The sequence below is a fragment of the Ostrinia nubilalis genome, chromosome 18 (genome assembly GCF_963855985.1).
Source record: "Ostrinia nubilalis chromosome 18, ilOstNubi1.1, whole genome shotgun sequence".
NCBI lineage: Eukaryota > Metazoa > Arthropoda > Insecta > Lepidoptera > Crambidae > Ostrinia > Ostrinia nubilalis.
This window is the reverse complement of record NC_087105.1, coordinates 7,606,496-7,630,410: the sequence shown is the minus strand read 5'-3', so window position 1 is coordinate 7,630,410 and position 23,915 is coordinate 7,606,496. Positions and strand designations below refer to the sequence as shown.

The following is a 23,915-nucleotide window of genomic DNA, read 5'->3' as shown; positions in this document are numbered from 1 at the left end:
TACTACAATTTTTCATACAGTCATAACTTTTTACTGACAGCTTATTTTTTTTTCTACCTATACTGAAAGTTAATCTCTATTTAATGGACTATAAGCCAATATAGGTCTCATTAGTGGTGGACATTTGGACCACTTTTGGTCATTGTCCTTTAGGTTAATTGGGTTTGATTCAGACGCAAATTGTAATTTTCTACTAATACATTTTATTTTTTCAAATGGCAAGGTCCGCATACTTATAAAATTGATGGAAGAAATAAATATAAATAAAGATGGCGGAACTGAAATTGTTGAGTGCGGACCTCTCCGTTGTACTTGCGTGTTTATAGAGCTTTATTCAAAGTTGGTGATCTATAAAGTATTTCAAAACTCTAATCAACTTATTCTGCTGCAGTCAGCTTGAATTGTGAGTAAATTTGGATCTATAATAATAATAATGGATGTAAATATATCAGAAATAAAAGATGGCGACCCGACGCGACCTGTGCTGGAAGCGCCATCTGTGCTTGAAACGCAGAATCCAATCCTAGAGGGCAGTGTTAAAAAGAAGAGGAGGCGCGGGAAAACTAAACGTAAAATCATGAAACCGTTTTTGAAGATACCTTGGCAAGAAAGAAGAAAATACGAGAAATCTAAAAGGAACAACAGGTTTCGTAAAATGGTTTTAACGAAGTCGCGTGCACCTTTCAACAATAATCAGTTCTTAATGGAAATTCATAAACCAGAGCCTGAAAATACTTTCATCATGCGAACACCTTCCGCACGTACTCGTGATTCGAGTTTCAGCATTGATTCTGAAGACAATTATTTTTTTTCTCTTCCGGAAGATGAAGAGGAATACTTGACTAAAGAATTTTCTAGCGTTTATGAGGATGCGCAATGCGAACGTTTATCAAATATGTCGAAGAATGAACTCATTCAAGAATATCTATTACTTGAGGCAAAATATGACAATCTTGTCAAACGAACTGAACGTTCTAAGCCGAAATATTTTAGTGACAAGGATTGTTCTGGATCTGAAAAGGATGCCTCTCTTACAGATAAAGATAGCATGATAACGGAAAGGGATACATCGGGTACCTCTATTGAATCCAATACAGTTTATGAGCCAGCTGTAAATGAAATTATGCAACGGTTGAAAGAACAAGAAGATCAAATACGTGATCTAAAATTGGCCAATGAAAAGTTACAACATGAAAATGAGCATTTACGACAAACATCACATGGGTCAACAAGTGAAGACTCGGAAAGTGATAGCTCTTCTAGCTCAGGCAGTTGTAGTAGTAGCTCTAGTCGAAGTCAGAGTCCCATTAACGATTTGGAGATAGCAGAGACTGTAAACAATGGCAATGAAATTCACACTAATGGTGATCAAAATGATGTGGCTGATGACATAGAGCCCATTTATCCTCTTGTTAATGGTTTTCATAGTCCAAAAGAGTAAACATTACCTACAGGTTCATGAAATGAGCCTCTGGAATGTGATTATGAAAGTTTTTTTTATACTTACTTATGTAAATTAATTTAATTTTGGTAGGATATTATTTAATTTCTTATTTTGTTTACTCCCAGTTTTATTGTAGTTTACACCTGATAAGGGAACATGTTAAGCACAATGCATTTAGTTACTTGCCTTAAAATATTTTAAACCCCTGTTATTGTACAAATGATTTTTCATCACTGTGGGAATGTAATTGTGAGATCTCATATTAGGTTTAGTGAAAATTGTCTGTGATATCCTTGTGGATATTTTGACTGTAGTGGCTTTTGAGGCATACAAAAGGGAAATGTTTAATATAATGTTATTCCAGTTATAGATCTCACTTTTATGTTGAAACAGTGAGCAATTAAGCTCTAGTTATAAGACGAAATGTATGAATGAAAAAGAGTTCTAATATATTATCAATAGGTATGGTTTGATGGTATCTATAGGTACATTTATATCCGGAAAAGTATTTTTAAAGCATTAAAAAATCTAATTTGCATGCAAAATTCTTATACGAATTCCGATATGATTAGAGCTAATTCGTATTTGAATTGAAAGTGCTTCAAAAATACGCCTCTTGGGTATTTTTATTAGATTTTATTTATCTTTGCCTTTTTCCGCGGCTCTTCCCGCGTGGTTTGCCTTTGTCACAGAAATACTTTCGCGCATCCAACTTCTTTCTTTTTACATAGCCTACCTAGTAATGGGTTACCGGCCTGATAGTTCTTATTTTATTCATTAATTCTATGTCTACATACAAAATTCATATTTGTAAACCAAATGAATGTGTTATCTATCTATGCTGTTATAAAGCTAAGTAGGTATGTATGCAATATGAAATACCTAGGTATTATCTAAGCTTGATTAAACATAATAATGTGAAAATAATACATTGTAACAGGGATTGTATTAATTTTTTGCTGACCTAATAAATATGTTAAAGTTACGAGACATTTTATTTACAACTCTCATTTATTAAACTTTTTTTGAATCGATAACGCTCGGTCGTTTTTCTTTCGGATTAAAAACCAACAAAATGGATATTAGGTACATAGTCTAGGTAGGTACTACGTCTAGGGCTTCCTAAACACGCGAAACACTAAATTCCTTCTAGCTGTAGAAAACAAAACAGTTGAGTTGGCTGTTGTTTCGTTCAGTCTTCAAAATGATATTATGTTTCTGTCGCCTCCTATTACTTGCATGAAGCGACAAGATAAAATATTGTGACCTTACTTAAAATTTTCCCCTTTCAATTACATCAATAAAGTACGTTTGTAAAGTTGCAAGATGAATCTGTTAATAATAAAAGTAATAAGTATGATGCGTGACTTCCGGTACAGCAGTAAATAATTTGAAAAATAGGGAGGCTTCCGGCGACTGGGACCGCAATTAACTAGGACCGCGGTCCCAGTCGCCGGATCCATAAAAAATTTATAATTTTCTTCCGGCGACTGGGACCACTCATAGATAACTTTAAAGAAAATATTATTCAATCCAAAATCGGTACAGTACTAAAATCCATGAGTGGTCCCAGTCGCCGGAAGAAAATTATTTAATTTTTACGCATCCGGCGACTGGGACCGCGGTCCCAGTTCATTGCGGTCCCAGTTGACGGAATCCTCAAATAGGTACATTCGACGACGATAAAGACAAACGAGTGGTCCTCTGCTCCCGCCTTTCCCGTCGATGTCGTATCGTAAGGATGCCGCTACAGACGAAAGGGACGAAGCCAAAAATCCCGCATTTTAATATATTGCATTATTTTAAAATATCTTGCACAACATATTTAAAGTACAAAAGACGAATTTATGGGCTAGGCTTTGCCCTATAGCTTTGACAAGTACCTACGACGACATGGCATTCTCTTCTAGTCAACCATTGGGCAAATTGAAATTAGAATGGGAACTATCCATCCATTCAGTTAGAGTACCAATCTAAAAAAGTTAGGTATTTATTTTATGGTTCGATTAAAGTTTGTAAAATGTTTTTTTTGGGCAAATTGAAATTAGAATGGGAACTATCCATCCATTCAGTTAGAGTACCAATCTAAAAAAGTTAGGTATTTATTTTATGGTTCGATTAAAGTTTGTAAAATGTTTTTTTTCCACATTCTAATTATTTCCGCTAATCTATCTAAATATACAGGGTGTTTGGCGGAAGGTTAGAAAAACTTCGTGGGTGTATAGGTAGGTAAGTTCATTTTGAGAATACAAGTTGGCTTTTTTTACCCTATGTGAGCTACTTTTTTTTATTGATATTTTAGTTTTTATTTATTTTTTCCGAAAGACCTAAAACTGTGGTTCAATTTTATTTCTCGCGTGTTTTCAACCAATTGTTTTATTTGGTTCTATTATATTTTTTTATATGTTCTTCTTTCCAATTTATGAAGTAATTCGATATTGAAATTCGTGAAAAAATCAAAGTTTATGGAAGAAATTGGAATAATAATAATACAAAGTTGATATTGATTTTTTTTAAACTCTTCATAACGTGGTTATTATTTTTAATTTGATTTTGAAATAAAACCCTCAAAATAGTTATGAAAAGGAGTATAGCAGAAAATATAGAGATTTTTGAAGAAACTTTGTATGTATGGACAATTTTTGTATTATTGTTAGGACCACAAAAGTAAGCAGTAATTAATTACATAATTATGTATTTAAATAATATCCAGATCGGGTTAGACGTAGGCGAACTACCTACTAGTTACCTGATTTACCTAATATTTTAATATTAATAACGATATTACGTTTGTTCCCGTTTCTCCATATTACTTCATAGCGAAAAGTTTGTCATGCATGGACTTATAGGGATATGTCGAGATTATTACGTAATTTATTGAAACACTGTTGCAATCGCACATTAAAACCCGATCTTAACTAGAATGGAAACTAAAGAATTTCCATTCAAACGGGATAAATTCGTAGTGTGGATATCCATGGGTTAGAATAAGAAAAGTTTTTAACCTGGAATAGTTTTTTTATTTATAAAAAAATATGAAACAATGTGTTCGAAGTTTCAGAACATAAAAGAAACTTAAAGTACATGGTAGCAATCCCGTAAATAATAATAATTAAGTTAGAATGTATCTTAGGCCTTATTCAGACAGGGTAAATCGGGTCTATTCCCTTTGATAACCTAGATTAGATTACCCAAGTGATCAAAGTGGAATAGATCTAAAATCGCGCGGTTGCTGGGCAGGTCTCAAAAATTTGTATCAAATCTTAATAGGTAAATGGAAAATTTAGCCTAGGCGCAGACCACCGATTTTAAGATGGCCGATAATTGGGTCGGGCTGTTGATCAGGATGGAGATGTATGAAAGTGCCACAAAAGTGCGCACATTACACCGATTTGGTATCGGCCGATTCGTCATACAAATTAGAATCGTGCCCAACTATCGGCAAACTAAAAGTTGGTGGTCTGCGCCTAGGTTTAATTAAATCATCAAATAATCATCATCATTCACATTCTTTCTTTTTTTTAGCTTTTGACTCTGGAGCGTTCGGATTAGATCCTTTGTAGAATTGCTTCAATAGGGACATTGCTTCATCCGCCATTAAATTCCCATTTAATTTGTAGCTGTTTTGGTAAAACTGACTAACATCCAAGACTGTCTTACCACCGAATCTATCGTTAGCACATCCATAAACAACTTCTAAAACATTGAGATTGTCGAGAGCGGCAGCACACATGATGCACGGCTCAACTGTCACATAAACGGACACTTTCTTAAAATAAGCCTTATGGTCTATATTATTAAGCATACAGTATTCAATTACTTGGTCTATGCAGTTTATCTCGGCATGCCTGGTGGGGTTACGCGTGAGGTTTACGCAGTTGCGTGATTTGGCGACGATAACTCCGTCCACGGCGAACACACATCCGACTGGTACTTCTTTCGCCTCCAAAGCTTCTTTGGCTAGCTCTAACGCTTGATTCATAAATTCAATCATCCTTGGTAAGTACAAACTAGTTTACCTAACTATATCCTTAATAATCTTGAAAATTCTGAGTATTAAAAATAAAATCTTCAAATTAATGATTCATCTCTAACTAGTTCATTCAGTCTTGGTGTAGTGTTTTAGTAAATTCAGGTTTTTCAAGCAATCAATAGCCTTTTTGTCCCAATTATTGTTGTTGACGGTTCTTGGGCTTGGATGAGGCAAATACAAAATCTGTAAATGAAATAAAAATCTTTGATTATCATGTACTTTTATTATTCAACTTTTTTAAAACTTACTTATTTTTATTTTGTAACTCATGTCTATTGTAATACATATAAGTAATAATAGTAAGTAAGATAAGAGTATAAGGTCAAAACAAGACTCATCTAAAATTTCAGGGCAACAATAAACTCAGTGTTACCTGTATGCAATTTCCAGGTAAATAACGGTGTAGCGCCCTCTGTGCGCGAGTTTCACAAAATTTTCCAACTGCCACTATTGTCTCGACATCATACAATTGAAGAATTTTAATAAATATTGGGTCGCATATTTCAAATAACGGTTGCATTTGTGCTACCTGAAAAATAAAACAGATTTATCATTAAAACACTCATCCATAATCGTCGCTTGAGAGCCGGTAGGTAGGTACAGTCATATCATATTTAGGCGGTCATCACACTGCGCCGCGCTCCGCCGCGGAGCGCGTGATTTAAATATAAAAAATCACGCGCGCGGACGCGTTGTCAGTGTGAAGTGCCGCGCGTGTTTTCTATACAAACTGAGGTATTTGCATACAATGATTAAATCTGTCGGAGCGCGGCGCAGTGTGATAACCACAACCACCATACAGCATCAGACTATAATTTTGGTTGCAAAATGGTAACAACTACATAAAGTCGTCGTCGTCTATATGTTCGCCACTCAAGTATACCTACATTTCATTCAGGCTTTTGGTTTATTTAATAACTAGGGGCCGCCCGCGACTTCGTACGCGTGGATCCCGTTTTACCCCCTTCATCTATCTTACGCGGTTTAGATTTTTTCATACAAATGTTTTTTCCCGCTAACTCCCGTTCCCGTGAGAATTTTGCAATATCCTGTTGTAACTAAGCTTTAAATTTACTAAGGTACCTGCATGCCAAATTTCAAGCGTCTATCTTACGTGGCTTCGATTTTTTCATACAAATGTTTTTTCTCGCTAATTCCCGTTCCCGTAGGAATTTTGCAATATCCTGTTATAACTAAGCTTTAAGTTTACTAAGGTACCTGCTTGCCAAATTTCAAGCGTCTAACTTAAGCGGTTTAGATTTTTCATACAAAAGGATTTTCCCGCTAATGCCCGTTCCCGTGGGAATTCCTAAGTATCCTATAACCTGCCCAGGAGTATGAAGAATAATTGTACCAAGTTTCGTTAAAATCCGTCGAGTAGTTTTTGTTTCTATAAGGAACATACAGACAGACAGACAGACAGACAGACAAAAATTTTACTGATTGCATTTTTGGCATCAGTATCGATCACTAATCACCCCCTGATAGTTATTTTGAAAATATATTTCATGTACAGAATTGACCTCTCTACAGATTTATTATAAGTATAGACAAAGTACTATTGTGTATTATAAAAAAAAAATATAGTCACAAAAATGAAGCAGATACAAACTTGAATAATACCAAGAATTCAAATATTTCTTGAAAGTCTTGAAACATACCCTAAAATCCCCTGGTGTTAAATTGCACCCATTGTTTTTCATCCATTGCTGAGGCAAATAGTTGTACACAAAGCTTGTGCGGAAGAAGTTTTCAGGTGTTTCACATATATCCTTGAATAGTCCCCAGAATCTTTTACCACTTATCTGAAACATAAGAAAATACAATAAGTTACTTTGTGTTAAGTAAAATTAATTATGCTTATATTCAAAATAATTATTGTTTAAAAGTATTATAAGTGAGACCTGGTAACCAGTGAGGTCCTATTTCTTACGCAAATATCTAGTTTAATTTATTTTGTAATTATTATGTACCTATTTATAATTTTATTTAAACTCATGAAAGGTATGTTATGAAATCATACCTCTGTTCTTGTGCACGAAAATCCATTTACAGGTCGTGGTGTTATTTCACTTGGTGGTTTATCAACCGGGCCTTCTATGTGTAACCAGTCTCTTACTGAGCTAATTTCCCCAAATGGCACCTGAAATTGTGACTGTATTAACTTTATAGATCAGAAAAAAAAAAAATACAATGCCATTTTCTATTTAAAGCATACATGCATCCTGATGATGATGCATCCCAAACAGTAGTATCAATATACCTAGTTAAGTTCATGCAGACTGAAAAAAACCAATACCATAAAGGTTCAGCCAAACCAATGCGATCTTCTCCGCTTCTTAAATGCATTGATTGCCATCGCTGCACGCCGGCTGATTGCGTGTGATCGCATTGGTTTGGCTGAACCTTTTCTGACAAACTAATAGTGACTGTTAACTTCTGAATATTTGGTGCAGTCCTGTTGTCCCCTCAGGGGGGCTAACCAGGGGGGACAACAGGACTGCACCGAATACTGGCTGACTTCACTTGTTTTTAGCTAGGATCGCAGTGAGGGCACTAAAAGGTTCTATAACTATAAAAATGAGTTAATTTGAGTAATGCATAATACTTGGCTGAAGTTTCAATTGTTAGTTGTATGTTAAATTTTTAAGTGAATACCAAAAGAGCTATCTACAGCTCTAAGCATTATGTCTATTAAAGCTAAAGAAAATAATATGTCTTAATAAATGATAGATATTTAAAAGTGTTCACAATGTGTAACTATAACATGCATAATACACTCGCGAGCAAAAGTATGGAATCACTTACATGAAGTTGTTTCCACGCGATCTTGTGAACTAACGAATTTGTTAGTAACAAAAAAAGTGGCACCATTTTAAAGATTAAATTTTTAACTTTAAATTTATACCAAATTCATTTAAATCACACCAGTATTTAAAAAGATATCGCGGCTGATGTGAAGAAGTAAGGAAAAAGACATGTTTCAACTGTTTGATACGTCGCGAGTTGCGGCCCATTTACCCCCTATAAAAGCACGTGTTTTCGGATTTTTGCTTTCACACGTTGATCCATACACATCTCAGCTTCTTTTGACACTTTACCTGGGATTCTACACCTTCAGAAGCAGCACAAATCCTTGCACTATTGCAAGAAGGGCTCAGCCTGCGGGCTGTCGCATGTCAGCTCCACATAAGCCAGTCCTGGGTTTCGAAAGTTTTAAGACGCTTTCGAGAGACTAGTGGCTTTATCCCGAGACCAAGTTCTGAACAGCGCCAGTGCATATCGCAGAAGGATGACCGTTTTTTCATGTCAACCTCTCTATGAAATCGTCATTTGACTGGTATCGACGTCCAGCAAGAGCTCAGAAATGTTCGTAGGATAGCTGTTAGCGTGTGGACAGTTCGTCTAAGATATAAGCAATAGAATTTGACTCCAAAAAGGCCTGCCACAGGCTCGAAACTGACGGCAGGTCACCGATAAGCACGCTTTCAATTTGCTCGTACACATCTCGATGGAAAGTCGAGCAAGCCACCCCCATAAGCCACTGTTTCAGCGAACCAGTACTGCACAAATCGCTCCCCAGGCTGCCTATAGACCCGACCTCTTCAACTGCTGCACTGCAAACACAGTCTGCATTCATCGGAGAACAAAACTCGCCTCCATTACTCGCCTTCCCATCAAAATAAGTGCGAGTTAATTGAAAGCGTGCTTGTCAGTGACCTGCCGTCAGTTTCGAGCCTGTGGCAGGCCTTTTTGGAGTCAAATTCTATTGCTTATTAGACGATCTGTCCACACGCTAACAGCTATCCTACGAACATTTCTGAGCTCTTGCTGGACGTCGATACCACTCAAATGATGATTTCATAGAGAGGTTGACATGAAAAAACGGTCATCCCTCTGCGATATGCACCGGCGCTGTTCAGAACTTGGTCTCGGGATAAAGCCACCAGTCTCCCGAAAGCGTCTTAAAACTTTCGAAACCCAGGACTGGCTTATGTGGAGCTGACGTGCGACAGCCCGCTGGCTGAGCCCTTCTTGCAATAGTGCAACGATTTGTGCTGCTTCTGTAGGTGTAGAATCCCAGGTAAAGTGTCAAAAAAAGCGGAGATGTGTATGGATCAACGTGTGAAAGCAAAAATCCGAAAACACGTGTTTTTATAGGGGGGTAAGTAGGCCGCAACTCGCGACGTATCAAACAGTTGATACATGTCTTTTTCCTTACTTCTTCACATCAGCCGGGATATCTTTTTAAATACCGGTGTGATTTAAATGAATTTGGTATCAATTTAAAGGTAAAAGTTTAATCTTTAAAATGGTGTGACTTTTTTTGTTACTAACAAATTCGTTAGTACACAAGATCGCGTGGAAACAACTTCATGTAAGTGATTCCATAGTTTTGCTCGCGAGTGTAGTATCAATTTAGCAAAAGTGGCAGTGTAGTAAAATATTAAATGAGATTTCATTTTCCTGTCCTTTTTTTAGTTATTAATTTATTTAAATATTAATGTGGCCTTCATATTGCAACACTGATACTTTTGACACTGATTTACACTACTGAAATAATAATGACTGTACATTAGTGAGAGCCAACTAAATCTGCCACAAACTCAGGTACCGACATACCTACCTACCAAGCCAAGCCGATGATATTAATATTTTATGAAACTACAATAATGACAAGAATAATTTTACCATGCAAGTGGTATAAAAACATCTCTTACTCCAGTCTGAGACATTCCCCAAGGACCTGGATTCATACCAAAATACATTATAGGTTTTTTGGTATTGCAATATTTTCTAACATACATTTCAAACGTATGTCTTGCATAAATAGTTGGGTTATACACACATTGTACTTGTCCAGGAAGTTGAAACTCTTCTAAGGCATCGTTTAATTCGTCAATCAGATTAAGAAATTTTGTGGATATGGGTAGTTCTTTGGAAAAAAACTCAGAAATCACTTCTGAGGTTTCCATTTTTATTATTGTCCTTGGCAGAGGTTGATTAGCACAAATTCATAAAACACAATTTATTGGGACATGCACCAGCAGTAGTTATCAACACAGATCCTGAAGGATCGACAAAAAAAAGTACAACAAAACAACTTCATACGAATTAGCCCAAGTAAATTTCTACCTGTAATGTTCAAATTTTATGCTCGATCCACATAAATTTTCTTCTTCGTAATTTGCTTAGCCAGGGCCTGGGAATCATGGAATATTTTATCAAGAAACCATCTGTGAAAAAGCCTTTATTTTCACTCGCAATACAAACAAATTAACAAATCTGTGTTTTCATGTTTTGGTTGGTGTCAACAGGGTGTGGAAACTTCCATACAACGGTCATCGAAGTGAAACTTGCTTCCAAACAGCGACATCGGTGAATAAATTCAAATACTTTTTAACTACCCTAAAACGCTCTAGATGTCACTGCTTCTGTTTCCTTCATATTTTCATTTTTTTTCTTAATTAAAATATATTTGAGAATATTGTTAATTACAATGTGAAAACTTTTTTTAAATGAAATTAATTTGTTTTAATTTAAAACTGAACATTGACATTTTTGTTATAATTTACATATAGAGTAGTAGAAATTACTATTTAACATATGGCAACTTTGTTTTTCCTCCAAAATGGCCGGTGTTGTTTTTGTTATGTTAAATGCATTCTTGTTTTCTTAGCCATCATTTAAGTTTTCTGTGGCCCTATTAAAGTATTGAAGAGTCGTCGAGTCAAATTCAAGTTCATTCCTTCGTACCTGCTGCTGTTCTGGTTCATCGGAGTTTTGTTCGTTCCTTCGTGAATCGCGAAGAAACTTTCTGTTATGTTCACAAGTGATCTGAGTTTTCTCAATTTGCAAATGCTTTTTTAGTGTTGTTGAAAACTTTGCGAAAAGACGCTTTTGGTGTATAATATTATGTGTGTTCATAAATAAAGTAAAATTATTAAATTCAAAAGTTTTTGTTTACTTATTTGCATTTCCATGTGCAATGTAGAATTTTTCCAAATCCATTGTTTTGAAAATAATACAATACGTACACCATAAAGATAAATATTTTCAAAATAATGGATTTGAAAAAATTCTACATTGTACATCATAAAAACAATAATTCTTTGAAGGTTATGAGGGCCTATGTGTGCGTGAACTGTGTGTATGTGTGCGTGGACTTTATGTATGTATGTGTGCGTGTACTATGTATGTATGTGAGCGTTACGTACGTAGGTTAAGTACAGGGAATTTAACACCAGGCTGTTAATTAGTAGGCTCAAAAATTTGACAGAGAGGGTTCTCTATTTCCTATGTATTACTTTTCTCTATGGGTGTCAAAGTCAGTCTGTCAATGTCATGTCATTAGTGTCAAGTTTCTTTTTTTTTGCTGCTTCTTTTTTTTCGAGTTTCCTTTTGCAGAAAAAGTCAAAGGCATTATGCTATACAGCCAAGTCTTCAGTTTTTATTTTTGTTATAGAACTTTTTTTTCTAGGTCGCGCAACGAAAGTCGCGAAACACTGAGCATTAATCATTATGGAGAGCCATGAGACAGGGTTGCCAGATATCAGCTAACTCAATTCGCCTAATTTTTCCTACCGAGTAGCCTAAATCGCCTAATATTTTTTTTTCCTGAAGTAGCCTAATTCGCCTAACATTTTGAGGTAAGTATACAAAAGTACATAATATCAAATCGACACATTAATGACAAACACTGTTTATCTCTTTCTAACTTACCCATGGTGACATATGAAAAAAGAGATAGATAATGTTTGGTCAGCCTACTCATTCTGGCAACATTTTTATGTGACGTCACTAACTACCTGACTAGTGCCGAGTACATACAAGATTTAAGAAATCAACATGGCTGCAATATAGGCAATCAGCTGACAACTACACACACACGCACACACACGCACACACACACACACACAAAACCTGTCATTTCCTATATTGCGGCCATGTTGTTTTCTTAAATCGTGTATTTATATTGCGTATAAGTGTGTGCGTAATGTATGTGTTAGCGGCAATTTAATAAAATTTAGGAATTCTATACAATCCCTAGTCAATGTGTAAAATCAATGCCTGTACAATGGCCGTAGGCAATGTATAAAATATTATTGTTCAATAAATACTTTACCTAGGCAGTCCTAGGCATTGTATAGATAGAGTACCAGCTGGCCCACCGGTAATGTGTAAAGTAAACAGATTTTGATCATTAAATTATTATTTATGTACGGTTAGGGTGTAGCAAAGAGGGTGCAGGACTTAGCCGAATAACCGAATTTTCGAACGTAATTTGTATGGGGCTGACACTTAGAAAAAAATTGACGTATTTAGTACGGAGTTTGGACTTTTTAGAGTAGTAAAGGGGGTAGGGGGTCATTTTAAAAAACTAACTGAATTACAGAATACTAGGTTATGATTTATTTTTCCAAGGTAATCCTGAAGTAGCCTAAATAGCCCGATCTTATTTTCTAGGTAGCCTAAATGGCTACTGGTAGCCGTTTGCATTTTTTGGTCGCCATTTGACCCTCAGAGGTAGCCTAAATGGCGATAATTCGCCTAATCTGGCACCACTGCCATGAGATGCCATATCATCACCTATTACGGCTCTGTGATCATCACGCTGAAGTCTGCTGAACAAACCCACTCAATTTGATGTAATATTTGAATTAATTATATGAAAATCTTCAAAATCTTCGCTTGTGTCACTTGTGTGATGGCCTCAAGCTCTAATCCATATCTGTGGCCTCAAGTCCTCAACTCTCGTTATGCGATCAATAAAAACTAAATGTAGACTGTATGTCTTTGCTTTTTTTCTGTAAAAGAACAAAAAATGCCATCCGTGACGGATTTGATGACGGATGATCCGTCATCAAATGTCATCGATGTCATTTTCATTCGCTTATCATTTTGCATTGAATTTTTTTTTCATTCATTCTTTGAAAATGCAAGTGTTTGGATTGCGTAGTGCAAGTTGCTTAAACCCTCGACTGCGTAGCCAGACATATTATGTTGCCTCAGATTGACAGTTTTTATATTCCGCAGTTTAAGGGATAATGAGATTTTAATTAAAACAAATGATTATAGGAAAAGTTTCATGAAATGTCTACTTTACTTAGCGGCGAGGTTATACGTAGTTTAACTGCAAAAAGTAATACACCTTTAGTTTTTCGGGGTTTTGTTAATTGGCCTGTATGCCAATGGGATTCGGAGAAATGGTGCTCGGTGTTTGGCGACAAGGAAATACCTTTTCGATGTCTGAAAAGAGATTTCGTCTCCGACGAGCCCTGTTGGGAGAGGAAGTGCAAGTTGAAATCAATGACGTTCAAAACTTTCGTGGACAGTTTGGAAAGTAGTGATGAATGGATGTATTTTGACTACAAGTATCTCCATCAATGGTTTGGGGCTGATACTGAATTGAACAAGGTATGTAATTTTGTTCATTAACCTGGTAAAATTAGCAAATTATATTTAAGAATCCCTTCCATTGTTACAAATAGATAAGATGATTATTGTTAGGATTTGAATTTTTTTAAATAGGTAAAGTTAGTTAATTTCTTACATTTTAAGTTTCAGGTTTTGATTAGATAACAGTTCCTACTGTAATGTAATTTACATAACATTAACTTTATGCACAGTATTTATTACCTACAGTTTATTTAATATTTCAGAATATAATATTTTTTTATTCTTTTTAAAAACATTTATTAACATAGTACATACTTACAATATTCATCAACCTGAACTAATTTTCAGAAAATTTTTAGTCATCATTTCATACTACATAATTTATAATTGTTGACAGGCAGTTTCATGGAAAGACTTTGGGTACCCTGACAAAGGTGCTGCAGAAACTACACTGTGGGTAGGCAGCCGCGGAGCTCACACTCCGGCCCATCAGGATACGTATGGATTCAACATTGTAGCTCAACTTCATGGCATGTAAGGATTACATACTCAAAATTTAATTTTTATCAGTCTCATATTGAATTGAACCCTTTGGTAAATACTCTGTTAGATTAATATTAAGATAGTACATGTGTACAGTGTTATTTGCTTTGTGTTGTTTTATGCTTGAGTAAATAGTTTGTTTCTTTCAGAAAACGATGGATATTGTTTCCCCCAGAAACTGGTGGATTAAAGCCTACAAGAGTGCCCTATGAAGAGTCCAGTGTTTACAGTGAATTAAACTTCTATTGCCCCAGTAATCTAGATGTTTTCAATGGTATGTAAAAATAAAGATAGTTTAGTTTAGAATGTAAATATCTCAATCTTAATGAATATAATAATTTAAAAGAAGAAGAAAATAAGAAATCTTTTCATAATATTGAAACCATTAATTTAATAAAGTCTATGAAAGGGTGTAACGCTAGCTAGATTTGCTGCAAGTCATTGACATTTGAACAGATTTTATTATGGATGGATAGATTAATGAACAGGTGCATTGTAATCCATCAGACATGGAACTTCTCAATTTATATTATGTATAAATGAAAAATCTTTCATAATAAACTGTTATTTATCAGTATTTTTGTTTAATTACAGGTTTGACTGGTGGGCGCATGGTTGAACTAAGAGCTGGCGACGCCCTCCTGGTGCCACGAGGATGGTGGCATTATGTACAGAACATAGATCCATTAAACATCACACTGAACACTTGGCTTCCACATGTAATTATGACTTTTATTATTTCTTTTTTTGATACAAACAGAATTATCCTAGAATTTCATAATATTGACGCAACACAGCATAATGTAACTGACATAATTATTACAGGATAGAGATGGCACTACACGGGTGTCTGAAGCATTAATCAAGATATTGGTAGCACAAATATGTAAGGATTTGCCTCAAGAGACATCTAAACTGCTTGTCAACCCAAATGAGGTTTGTATGTTTAACATTGCTGTAATTTTTTTTATATTTATTATAGTATAAAAAATAGAAAAGATCCAAATATTATGTAGTGTAACAGTAGAGATTCTCAGATTTATGTGACCTTGGACATTATATTCCTATGAGTCAGTTTCATGAGATCAGACAAATTGTCAGGAAACTGATTATGTCATTCACTTGCGTCATAGTCTGCAATAACAGGTAACATTCGTCATTCACAATCCTAAATAGGCAGGAGTGGTGCATGGCATTGGATATAATTATCCAAAAATCAACATCAGATTTTACCAGTTCCAATTAACTATTTTCAGGATGACATAGCAGACACGCCATTAGCAGTATTGTTCTTGCAACTAGAAACAGTCGCGAACACGTATTTAGACAACCGGCGAAAGACGCGCCGCGTGAAACGTCAAAGGACTTGCGATGATGACGTAACGGCACCTGTTTTAGAAGATTACGACCTAAAAACCTTGCTGGAAAACGAGGCGAATAATCTAGAAGTAGTTCCTAATATATCCAGTGAAGATCTGATTAACCTAGTCAAGCGGAATCTGAGAGAGTACGCGAATTGTAATCGGTCGTTAGATGAAGACGAAGTGGACGGCTCGACTACTAGTTTGTGCCTCACCAAAGCGGTCATAGACGCCTTCAGCCAAGGCAACGTGATAGAACTTGTGAAACAGAATTTGTTCACACGATTGAGCCAATCTTACTAGAATAATTTATTAGTCCATACTTGGAAAGCAAAGTTGGAGCTGAAGCCGTGTACTCTTCATTATCGGTGAGTGTCTTACCTCTTCTCTTGTAAAGAGAGGCATACTTTTTTGTGGACATGTAAGGGAGAGTTGCGCACATTTTGCTCCTCCATCATTAGGGACGGATCTATCCAATTTTCTCCTTCTTTGACTGTTTTCCCTCCGTCCATTCATGTGAATTATGATAAGTTGTACGGCTCTAGTATGTCTAGTGAATAGTATTTTGATACTTACGTCGTAATATTGCTATAGTTATTTACGCAAAATGTGATACCTTGACCCCAATTAAACGGCACAAAGGTGTTAATTATTATAAGATGATTTTGTCGTAAAAATATTACGCCTGTTATAAATCTTTAAATGTAACATGCAGTTCATAATGTAGAGACACGTGAGATTTCAAATGCAATAAATCGATTTCACGGTGAGCGATTCAATCGTCGTACTTATTTTATATGGCAGTAAAGTGCAGTAACATTCTTTGTTACTATGAGAAAGTAGGATATCTTTTAAGACTGAAATTTTAAACTGAAATAAATTAGTTTATAATTAAGTAAGAAAGAAACGAGCAAGGAGTGAGAGCATTGCCAAGTTCACGTAATAAATCTTTATTGTTACTATACAACTAAGTATCAATTTACTTACAAAAATACAATCTTTGAAATTATCCACTTATAAGTTATCTGGCCAGGCCAAAGAACTTATTGTTATTTAAAATATTGTGCATTCTTCGATAGAAATAAAAAAAAAAAAAATTATTTTTATTCAAAACGATTTTTTTTTATACAAAATTAACAAAGTTAGTTAAGGCCTATAGGTAATGTTGCATATTTATGCTTATCGCTATGTATTTTGTGATTATTTCTAGTGATGAACTTCGAGGAATGAACCAAAGAATTGCCGACCAGGCGATTCAGGCAAAGCTATTATTATTGGTTAGTAACAATTGTTTTGAACTGAGGCGAATTTCTCTCACGCTGAATATATGACGTTAACGTATAAGTTTGAATGTGGTTGTATTCAAATTGGCGCGAATTTTGTACAAAGTTTGTACTAAATACTACAGTGCGTATTAAAAACGGCAAAAAGCAGTCTTGTTATTGCGCAAGTCCATAATTATACAGCACAAAACAACTGCAACAACTACTTCCATAGTAAAACGGGAGCAATATCAAAATATGTAGTGGAAAATATAGAGCGTTTCAAATTCCATCACACATTACGAGTACCTATACATACCTACCTACATTTTAAAATTTAATATTACAGAACGGAATAAATAGTTAAAATTCGTGTAGAATTCGGCTCAATTTTAACAGCATAACAGCATTACCTGTAACTTTACTTTAAATATAGTGTTCATAAGCGAAATATCGTTGTAGATACTATAATAATATTATACAAGTATTTTACAAATGACTGACTTTTATTGAGTTTTTTTTAAAACTCATCCTGATTGTGTTACACGCTATTAATATGCTGTCCTTTCCTACACATTTTTTATAGTCTTCCTACGTTATTTATTTTATTTATATACGTAAATAAGACACGCAAACTCGAGCGCATTATTTATTATACACTTTTTGGTTTTCTAATGTAAGCTTTATAATAGAAGTCACAGAACAGTATGACCATGAATAGGTTCTGTGGTATCATGATGTAGGCGGGCTCTCGTGGAAACCTGCAGTCTTTGGTCGCCACCAGTAACAGAAAATGGATTAGTATAATCGTGAACTGAATCTGAAAGGGAGGAAATTTTAGATTATTTATTATTAAAGCAAAAAAGCGTAAAAAAATATGTAGGGGAAAGTATAAATACATTTGGACCGGCAACTAAATTGGACCACTCTCATATTAGAAGAATTACCACTCTCACTCACTATCATATTAGAATTAGAAGGAGGGGCTTATTCTACTATTCCCCGTTGACAATCCCCGTCAACGGGAATTAGTGAACTTTTTGTTCACTATTCCCCGTTAACGTTAAATTGGAACTTATAATGGGGAATAAGGAACTGAAAAGTTCATTAATCCCCGTTGTATTAGCATTTTATTTTTAACGTATTCCACTAATCCCCGTTGACGGGGATTGTCAACGGGGAATAGTGGAATAAGCCTTTAGAAGGTACTGTACGTAATATGAGGCTAGTCCAATTTTGTTGCCGATCCATACTTTCCCCTATTTAAAAATGGATTGCAAAATAACTTACAATCTGTATCTGAGTTACGTGTTTCTTCCACCAAAGCGATTTCTTGTACGACTCGTCCCATGTAGTAAGTAGATAATATATGTACATTATTATGTGAACGAAACAGTTTGCCGATATCAGAAAAGTTATGTGGCCGCCTGCAAAAAAAGTATTATGTTAGCTACTCACTCGTATAGTTGACCTACACTGAACTGTCCCACCAAACTCATTGACAGGGGGGCGCCAATATCGTTCAACTATATGGTTTCCACCATGGTAAAAATCGGAATCAGCGAACCGGTATTGACGGTGGCGCCACCTATCAATTTCATGGGTGGGACAGTTCAGTGGATTGGGACTATACACAGTGTTTTTATGAGAGGCACCGTATTTGCGCTCACCAGTTGGTGCCACTGGTGAATGATTGATAGGACCTCATAGTGGCGCCACTGTAGTGAGTGGAATTACGATACCTACCGCTTCAGCGCTCGCCACTGTCTTAGCTGCTAGCAAGTAACAGTGGGTCTAGACAAAATTCACATTATAATCGCAAACCAGTCGAAAAATGGTCGAAAGCAATGACATATCATATAAATAGACACGTTATGCGCCTACATTATTGTATTTTAAAATGGCGCAAGTAGTCCTATTTTATGACAGCTATTCACTATGACATTTTGCACAGAAAAGGAGAATGGGGTAGAGTGAACCTCACAGATATAGAGAACCTAAATTATTGTATTATCGAATAAACTATCAAACTAATATTTAAACAAAAGCAAGACAAAACGTAACTTATTATTTTCCCTCAAATCAACTTGAGTCTTATGCCTTTTTTGTCTTTTATAATGAGTTTTCAAATCCGGATTATTTTTATGTGCAAAATTTATGAGGTTGTATGAGATTAAAAGTGGAATATTCTCTAGCTAGCTACAGACAGACAGACAGACATGACGAACCTATAAGGGTTCCGTTTTTGCCATTTGGCTACGGAACCCTAAAAAGACTTTAAAATTCGATTATTTATACAAATTGCAATCTTTTTGGGATCGGGAAGTAGCATTTCTGACTGTAGGCTTTGAAATAATATAATCCTCGATAGGAAAACATAGTCCGCCCATGGTTTTCAGATTAACCACAGTTTTGATTTGGCAGACTGTAAATTTATACAGGTACATCAAATTTGTTTGGGACTAGAAGCGTATTGTAAAAATGTTCAAGGATAAATAATAATAATAAATAATAATAATAATAAATAATAATTATTATTAGAATTTGAAAACTAGAGAAACAGATTAGACACTTGAATGCGTGGGGTTTCATTGTTGTTGTCCGATTCAGTGTTGGTACTCTCTTGTTTGCCGCAGATCGTTTACAGTTGGTTCTGTAAGGTATCATGAAGTTCCATGTGGCCTTTGCGTTTTGTTGACACTTTCGCATTTATGTTATTAGTAGTGGTAATTTATTAAGTATCTGTAGGGTACGTACATTGCATGTTCATTTTATTAAACTAGGATAACGGTGTTGACTGTCCAATTAGTCTGTATATTTATTGAACTATCTTAAGAAAAAATATGTATTGTTCAGTTGTTTGTTTTCCTAAATAAATTAAAAAAAAAAAAAAAAAAATTATTCGTTTCTGCTATAATTTTGTTGCTCGAGTAAGTCTTTTTCGTTTGATCATAAATCATTATAATCATACAGTAATAATAGCCATAGCATTGATTTTATCGATTTCGGATGAATACGTGTCAACACAGGAATACATAATTATAATAATATTCTTTTCTAGAGAAAAACAATTCCGTGAGTTTAAAATGCAGAGTTCTTAAGTGATAGATATTCGCCCCAACTTCCCCTGGCAGTGGTCTCTAGATTTTAGCTCACATGTCAAATTCAACCGTCAACCCTTGTCAAATTGAATAAAAATTAAAATTTAATTTTTTACTAAATAAACTGTATTTACGAATGAAATGACACATTTTTCTGATTCATAATAGTGGCAGTGTAATTTGTACATCAACTAAAAACACACGAAGGCATAGTATCAATCAATCAGGAAGGCAATCGGGAAGTGCATTCGTGGCTGTTCGCGGCAACCGATCATGTCCGACTGAATGCAAGAGGTACAATTGGATCTCTTTTGCATTGCCATTCTGGAGCGGGTATAACGTATCTATACTATAAAAACATCTTAGGTCGAAAGGCCTTTTTGTGTATGGAGTTATGACGGATTCGATTTTCGATTCGATCAAAAAGTGCAACTTGTCTAGGAGGGCAGGTCCAACTGGGTCTGTTGTAACAATTTTTTACTAACCTGGTACCCATTTGACAATACCCCATGAAACCGCAACCATTCCAAAGTGGTGGTACACATGAAGGAAGGTCACTTGATTCTGTTTCTTTCTCAGAACGAAAAATATCTGAAATATAAAAGCAATTACTTTATAAAGAAGAACGTTCCTATGATAATTCTCAATTATAATTTCTACTATTGTAATTTTATTAATTGTGCGTGACCATAAAGTCTGTCTTCAATCTTCCGATATTCGACTTTTCAACATAATGTCTTATTAATTATACTTACCGTGTCTAATAGATCCGCGAACTTAATGACAAAGTACATGTAGCACACCCTCCAGGCGTACTCGACACTGTGCGGCCCGTCGTCGGCTGGCTGGCAGATGAACGAGTAGTGATTCAACCAGCCTAGCGCTAAACTCTGCCAAAAACCATTAACACCTTTAATTATTATTCTTCCAAAAAGTCTCTATCTATCTATAGCAGCCTTTAGGGGGTTCGAACATAGGCCTCCTCTTCAATCCTCCACCGACTTCTGTCCCTGGCCACACGCATCCAGTTCACTTATGGACAAGCGTGAAAAAATCTGTAGTCCATGAGCTAAATGAGAAGAATATTTTTTACAACGCTCCGCGCTCGTCCGCAACTCAGATCGTTAGAAACTATAAACTTACTTGGTAGACGACATAGGAACACCCGATGATTTGTATAATGTTGTAGACTGCTATAACTGGCCGCAGGTCGTACGCTGGTCGACTGCTCATGTACTTGGGCAGCCATTTGAATACAGTCAGCAGGTACAAAATCATCAGGGCCAGCCCTGGCCACGGAGTACGCATTAGGTACCAGTTTTGTGTCCTTGGATCTAGGTACACAAATACGACAAAGGCTCATTAAATGATTAATTTTATTATTCAAATCCAAATACTGAACTGTCTTTTAGACTTCATTGAATCACGTGAATAGTTAGACCAAACTGTCCCTATCAAATAATAGAGATTGGTTTCTTAATTTGTATTGTACTAACCTGCAATTTCTTCATTTAGATAATAGTATAATTTAACAGCACCTTTTAAAATTACCGACATATTTTATCTTGGCCAAAATCCTGAGCACAATCAACTTGTAAGCACAGCTCTGAACCGGCCAATGGAAAATGTCTTATTAATTTGCCGAAGTCTACACAATCAAACGTTAAGTGACCGAAATCGAATTTAAATAATTATTATTTCATGAATAAATGTAAGCTTATTTAATTCAGCCGTAATAATGTGCGTAATATTGTGCGTTTCCATTGTTAATGCACATTTTGGTGAAGTACAGTGCAAATAATTTTGTGTAGGTACTCTATTATATCTATTTAAATAGTCGTTGACGTGATAATGTCGCGTCGATCGAGTCGAATACCTCATCCGGTTCGGTTCACATCTTACTAATATTATAAATGCGAAAGTAGATATTATAGACTATAATTTATGACGATCTGTGATAGACTAAATTTTACGCGAGTGAAGCCGCGGGCAAAAGCTAGTACAGTCATAAAAGATACTAGCTTTTGTCCACAACTTTGCCCGCATGACGAAAACAGTTGTCTATCGCACGCGTGCATGACCCCTTTCCAAAATCGGGATTATAATGTCTTCACAGGCAGGGTCCCAAACTATCTATGTATACTTATAAGTAGGTATCTAAACCGAATTTCATCTGAATCGGTTCAGTGGCGTGAAAAGGTAACAGACGTAATTACTTTCGCATTTATATTATTAGTATCCGCAGGAGAGCCAAAGTGACCGACATAGATCGCAGAATTGCTAAAATCAAGTGGCAGTGGGCGGGGCACATAGCTCGTAGAGACGATGGCCGTTGGGGCAGAAAAGTTCTCGAATGGCAATCACGGGCTGGAAGACGTGTAGCGTGGGCAGGCCTTCTACTAGGTGGACCGACGATCTGGTAAAGGTCGCCGGAAGAACCTGGATGCGGTCAGCGCAGGAGAACCTTAGGGGAGGCCTTTGTCCAGCTGTGGACGCGACGTCATTTGGCTGAAACGAACGAACGAACGAACGATTATTACTATATCGATCGATATTTCTTCGAAATACCTAAATAGACAATGGAAACGATATTCACTGGTCACAAAGGTCCTGTTGTCACTGATATTTTAAAATTGGTAGGTACTCGACCTTACACAATGTGTGGCATTAAACTTCTGGGAAATGCTGACTTACGAAAATGTGCAAAGTCCGTTACTACTGTGTTTGGAAAGTGTGCTCTTATTATCGTGGTTATTTGTTGTTGTTCGAATTGGTTAAAAGGATTAATCCCTGCTCCGGAGGGCAATCTCAGCTAGCCGCTGCGGTGGCCCTTTTGTACCCTTTGCACCACCGGCCTGCACCACTGGTGGTGCAAAGGGTATTTTTAAATCCCTCTTGCACCACCAACAAATAGTGCTGTGCTACCATCGGCATCGACTGTAAAACTAGTAGTAGACTGTAAAATACTTAATAATTTAATTGTTATAAATAAATCAAAACCTACCTAAAAGTTTTAATTTGTGTGTGTGTAAGTGCCTATAAACATTTCACTTCAGACCCACGATACCCCGGGCCTACATCCTACATACAACGAATAAAGTACCAGTGGGTCTAGACAAAGTGCAAATCATAATCGCAAACCAGTCGAAAAGTGGTCGAAAAGCCCCTTTTTTGTATGGAGTTTTGACGGATTCGATTTTCGATTCGATCAAAAAGTGCGTTTTGTCTAGGGGGGCAGGGCAACATAACCATAAAGGAGCTATTTTATGATACGTGTTTATTTCTCGGGTCAACCAAGAAGAATTTGATATAGCTCCTTTATGATTATGTTGCCCTGGTACTTTAGGAATTATTCGTTGTATGTAGGTATAATGCTTGTTATTAATTTTTATGTTATGTTGTCAAATCTGTCCAGTAGTTTCGGAGCCTATTCAGTACAAACAAACAATCAAATCTTTCCTCTTTATAATATTAATATTATATGATTATAGATAATCGTTTTACAGTTAATGAATGGTAGGGCGGCACTATTGGTGGTGTAAAAGGGATTAAAAAATACCCTTTGCACCACCAGTGGTGCAGGCCGGTGGTGCAAAGGGTACAAAAGGGCGGTGGCTTACGAATGCCAATGTCAAAAACTGGATGGGAGCCATGGCGTGGCCATGGCAGGGGAATGCATAAGTGTAAAGTTGCTTCCTCACCTGGACCATTCACCTGTAATGTCATTACAGATTCGATTGTTACAAGTTGTAAGGTTACCTGACAGATGAA

General features: G+C 36.0%; 5 protein-coding genes across 10 annotated transcripts in view; 2 read left to right on the top strand and 3 right to left on the bottom strand.

Annotated features, from left to right (window-relative positions):
- The first annotated feature begins 249 nt into the window (after positions 1 to 249).
- LOC135080671 (uncharacterized) lies at positions 250 to 2,429 on the top strand. The gene has a single exon (XM_063975365.1). The coding sequence runs from the start codon at positions 434 to 436 to the stop codon at positions 1,439 to 1,441; it is 1,008 nt and encodes a 335-aa protein (XP_063831435.1). The 5' UTR covers positions 250 to 433; the 3' UTR covers positions 1,442 to 2,429.
- A 2,018-nt stretch (positions 2,430 to 4,447) lies between these two features.
- LOC135080670 (tRNA-specific adenosine deaminase 2) lies at positions 4,448 to 5,541 on the bottom strand. Its single transcript, XM_063975364.1, has one exon. It carries the CDS (start codon positions 5,436 to 5,438, stop codon positions 4,944 to 4,946), a length of 495 nt encoding a protein of 164 aa, XP_063831434.1. The 5' UTR covers positions 5,439 to 5,541; the 3' UTR covers positions 4,448 to 4,943.
- Positions 5,434 to 10,787, bottom strand: LOC135080668 (single-strand selective monofunctional uracil DNA glycosylase). 4 transcript variants are annotated; one of them, XM_063975360.1, is made up of 6 exons: positions 10,327 to 10,787; positions 10,199 to 10,224; positions 7,501 to 7,620; positions 7,139 to 7,282; positions 5,851 to 6,006; positions 5,434 to 5,660 (listed from the first exon to the last, which is right to left on the bottom strand). In XM_063975360.1, exons 1-6 carry the CDS (start codon positions 10,451 to 10,453, stop codon positions 5,544 to 5,546), a joined length of 690 nt encoding a protein of 229 aa, XP_063831430.1. In that variant the 5' UTR covers positions 10,454 to 10,787; the 3' UTR covers positions 5,434 to 5,543. The 4 variants fall into 4 exon arrangements, with proteins under 4 accessions (XP_063831430.1, XP_063831431.1, XP_063831432.1 ...); XM_063975362.1 differs by having other exon boundaries at positions 5,438 to 5,660; positions 10,614 to 10,787; XM_063975361.1 differs by lacking the exons at positions 10,199 to 10,224; positions 10,327 to 10,787 and adding an exon at positions 8,286 to 9,167 and having other exon boundaries at positions 5,436 to 5,660.
- A 2,601-nt stretch (positions 10,788 to 13,388) lies between these two features.
- The window catches only part of LOC135080666 (HSPB1-associated protein 1), a 32,553-nt gene continuing 22,026 nt past the window's right edge, over positions 13,389 to 23,915 (top strand). For 2 of the 3 annotated variants that reach the window (XR_010259054.1, XR_010259053.1), the window contains exons 1-6: positions 13,389 to 13,895; positions 14,275 to 14,411; positions 14,570 to 14,694; positions 15,015 to 15,139; positions 15,246 to 15,356; positions 15,677 to 16,149. Coding sequence is in view for 1 of the 3 variants with exons in the window: in XM_063975357.1 (XP_063831427.1) it covers positions 13,572 to 13,895; positions 14,275 to 14,411; positions 14,570 to 14,694; positions 15,015 to 15,139; positions 15,246 to 15,356; positions 15,677 to 16,084 (1,230 nt within the window). In the remaining 2 variants the exon portion in view is untranslated. Of the gene's footprint in view, positions 13,896 to 14,274; positions 14,412 to 14,569; positions 14,695 to 15,014; positions 15,140 to 15,245; positions 15,357 to 15,676; positions 17,540 to 23,915 lie in introns of those variants that run through there. The other variant, XM_063975357.1, reaches the window with a different exon arrangement.
- LOC135080667 (very long chain fatty acid elongase 4-like) lies at positions 17,679 to 21,821 on the bottom strand. Its single transcript, XM_063975359.1, has 6 exons — positions 21,641 to 21,821; positions 21,288 to 21,478; positions 20,900 to 21,034; positions 20,630 to 20,735; positions 18,334 to 18,470; positions 17,679 to 17,863 (listed from the first exon to the last, which is right to left on the bottom strand). The coding sequence occupies exons 1-6, from the start codon at positions 21,699 to 21,701 to the stop codon at positions 17,696 to 17,698; spliced, it is 798 nt and encodes a 265-aa protein (XP_063831429.1). The 5' UTR covers positions 21,702 to 21,821; the 3' UTR covers positions 17,679 to 17,695.

What these genes read in the sequence shown, in the direction of transcription:
- LOC135080671 (XM_063975365.1), top strand. Translation starts at nt 434, where the DNA reads ATGGATGTAAATATATCAGAAATAAAAGATGGCGACCCGACGCGACCT.
- LOC135080670 (XM_063975364.1), bottom strand. Translation starts at nt 5,438, where the DNA reads ATGATTGAATTTATGAATCAAGCGTTAGAGCTAGCCAAAGAAGCTTTG.
- LOC135080668 (XM_063975360.1), bottom strand. Translation starts at nt 10,453, where the DNA reads ATGGAAACCTCAGAAGTGATTTCTGAGTTTTTTTCCAAAGAACTACCC. An exon ending in ACTTCCTGGACAAGTACAAT is followed by an intron (nt 10,225 to 10,326) that starts GTGTGTATAACC and finishes GTATGAATCCAG; the next exon opens with GTCCTTGGGGAATGTCTCAG. An exon ending in TTTCGTGCACAAGAACAGAG is followed by an intron (nt 7,283 to 7,500) that starts GTATGATTTCAT and finishes CTTATGTTTCAG; the next exon opens with ATAAGTGGTAAAAGATTCTG.
- LOC135080667 (XM_063975359.1), bottom strand. Translation starts at nt 21,701, where the DNA reads ATGTCGGTAATTTTAAAAGGTGCTGTTAAATTATACTATTATCTAAAT. An exon ending in TCGCGGATCTATTAGACACG is followed by an intron (nt 20,736 to 20,899) that starts GTAAGTATAATT and finishes TTTATATTTCAG; the next exon opens with ATATTTTTCGTTCTGAGAAA. An exon ending in ACGTAACTCAGATACAGATT is followed by an intron (nt 17,864 to 18,333) that starts GTAAGTTATTTT and finishes CCTCCCTTTCAG; the next exon opens with ATTCAGTTCACGATTATACT.